Genomic DNA, 2,323 nt, shown 5'->3' with positions numbered 1-2,323 from the left:
CCGAAAAAGTAAGACTTATTCTCGCCAATGTTACGAGATTGTGTTTCTTCTTTTTTTTCATCGCACTCTAGTGAATATATTTGGTTTTTCAGATTGTTAGAGACACTCTTTACATTGTTAGCTCCTTCCTCGCTATTTTCTTGCTCTATTGCTTGAACAGAGTCTTTTAAAACCCCTTTCGTTTTAGCCAACTCAGTTTTTTTAGCATCTATCATGCCCTCTAAAAGGTTATCCCCATGTATGTAGTCTTTTGCAATGTTGGACAGATCATTTTCTATCATCAGAACATTCGGCCCGTCTTTTTTTTCTTTCAAGAGAGAAACATTGTTGTCTACCATGTATTCTATTGCGCTGGCCATGCATTTGTGTGCGTTTTTTTCGTTTGAAATCATACCTATGTTCTCGGCTATAGAAAGAGCAATTTTTAAGTCTCCTTCAGCGCTGAATATACTTTTAAACTTTTTATCTTGCAGCGCTCTAATAAAGGAGTCATCACTTTTCTCTTCAATTATTTTAATTAGACTTTTAATTTCTTTATAGTTTTCTTGGATAAGCTTGAGCCCGTAATCCACCAGTGCCTCACTAGTTTTGTCATGTTTATTGTCGTACAGCTCGTCCAATGTGTAGTATTTTTCGTTTTTTGGCAAATATCCTTTCAAAATATTTATATTTATGTATTCTGATTTCATTACAGAGGCAGTGTAGCTGAGAAATTCTCTGTTTCGGCTCTCTGTAGTGTAATCAAGCATGTCTGCCAAGCTCAAGAACTTCGCATCATCAATCTCTAGCGTGTATGTCCTGGCGCTTAGGTCTATATGGTCTATATTTCCACTGGGCTGATTTATATCTTCTGGTGCTTCATTCATGTTCACCTGTCTATAAATGCCAAGCTCTGGCCTGTATATCAGCGAATTTGGCTTTATAAACTGGTTGATCAGAGAGATAGATTTAGATGAAACTTCATCATTTTTTTCATTCTTTCCATTCTTCAGTGCATCGATCAGCTCGGCTAGAACATCTACACCGCCCCCATTGTGCGAAAAATATTGATATGCATTATTTTTAAGCACGCCTAAGAGCATTTCCTTCTCTGTATCGTTATATGAGTCGCTTTCTAGCGTTATATTATCTTTAAACAGATGGTCTATTGGGATCATGCTGTTATTTGAAATACCAGATTTGAAATAACTGTTGCACTCATTAACAAGAGTTTCGCATGCTTTCATCATTCCCATCACATCTATATTTAGCTTAACTTTTTTTACTTCTGTCATAAAAGTTTTAGTTACAGGAGTATTTAGTGCTGAGTATTACTTTTAATCTATATGATTGGTGCTGCTATCACAGTTCATTGGCATAGTTTTATGAGAGCGTTTAATTGGTTTGCTGAGCACTAATTATTTCTACTGTCTATTGGATCATCCATGCATTAAATCAAGTGTTCCGTTGATCAGTTTATCTGTCCAGTGATTAGTCTAGCAACAGTGTCTGATTGACCAGATAAGCATAGCGCACAGATCACCGCCACTGGTATAGGCTATTTAGCGTATGCACAGACCAATGAATCACTGCGCATGCTCTAATGAGAGGGCTGCTTTGTGTTCCTCCTAGGTGCAAGTGCTGCTGTTTGTTCTGTGCTAGTGAGCGAAGTATTTAAGTGCACAGCAGAGAAAATAGAATAAATAAATAATACTGAAAATAAAAGTATACATGTTTGCAGAGTTTTACTTGTTTATTTTATTTTACATTTGGGAAGAAATGAAGTAGATGAGAGTTGAGAGAGAGCGAGAAGAGATGAAGATGCCAGTGATTGGTGAATGGATGCACTCATTGGCAGTAGAGAAAGAATGAAGAGTAAGAGTAAGTGTAGTTTATTCATGATGTTGACTGATCAGGTGGTTAGAGTCAGGTAGCTCAAGGAAGCACAGTTAGTAGTGCTTTGGAGAGTATTCATTGTATGATAGTGGCTAATTGGCTAGTTGTTGGTGCTTTTCATTCTGTTCTCTATTCTGTAGCCAAAGACTATTGTTGATACTATAAAGAGAACGACTAAGGACACGGACACTACAATCTTTAGAGCTGAAACTATCTTTCTTTCTGCAGATGCTGGGTGTGGGGGTGCTTGTTCTTCTAATGGTGGCTGGTTGTTGAGTGGTGGCTCAGATATTTTTAGCCTGTTTGGTTCTGTTTCTACTCCATCTACCACTACTTTTACGCCATGTGCTTCTAGCAGCTCTTTCATCTTTTCGATCAAGTATTTTTTCTGGTCTAAGCTTATTAGAAATAAGTTTCCAAAACTATTTTTAACCTTAATAATATTCTC

General features: G+C 37.1%; 2 protein-coding genes across 2 annotated transcripts; both read right to left on the bottom strand.

Moving 5' to 3' along the window:
* Positions 1 to 2: 2 nt before the first annotated feature.
* Positions 3 to 1,274, bottom strand: NEMIN01_2494 (uncharacterized protein; the record flags this gene model as incomplete). Its single annotated transcript, XM_051478436.1, has 1 exon — positions 3 to 1,274. A coding segment is annotated over one exon (1,272 nt), but the record flags the coding sequence as incomplete, so codon positions are not given.
* A 701-nt stretch (positions 1,275 to 1,975) lies between these two features.
* On the bottom strand, positions 1,976 to 2,323 carry NEMIN01_2493 (uncharacterized protein; the record flags this gene model as incomplete). The annotated part of the gene is made up of 1 exon (XM_051478435.1): positions 1,976 to 2,323. A coding segment is annotated over one exon (348 nt), but the record flags the coding sequence as incomplete, so codon positions are not given.

Source organism: Nematocida minor (genome assembly GCF_024244105.1).
Source record: "Nematocida minor strain JUm1510 chromosome Unknown 7898, whole genome shotgun sequence".
Classification (NCBI taxonomy): Eukaryota; Fungi; Microsporidia; genus Nematocida; species Nematocida minor.
Note: the sequence above shows the minus strand (reverse complement) of the source record. Positions and strands in the feature narration are given on the sequence as shown.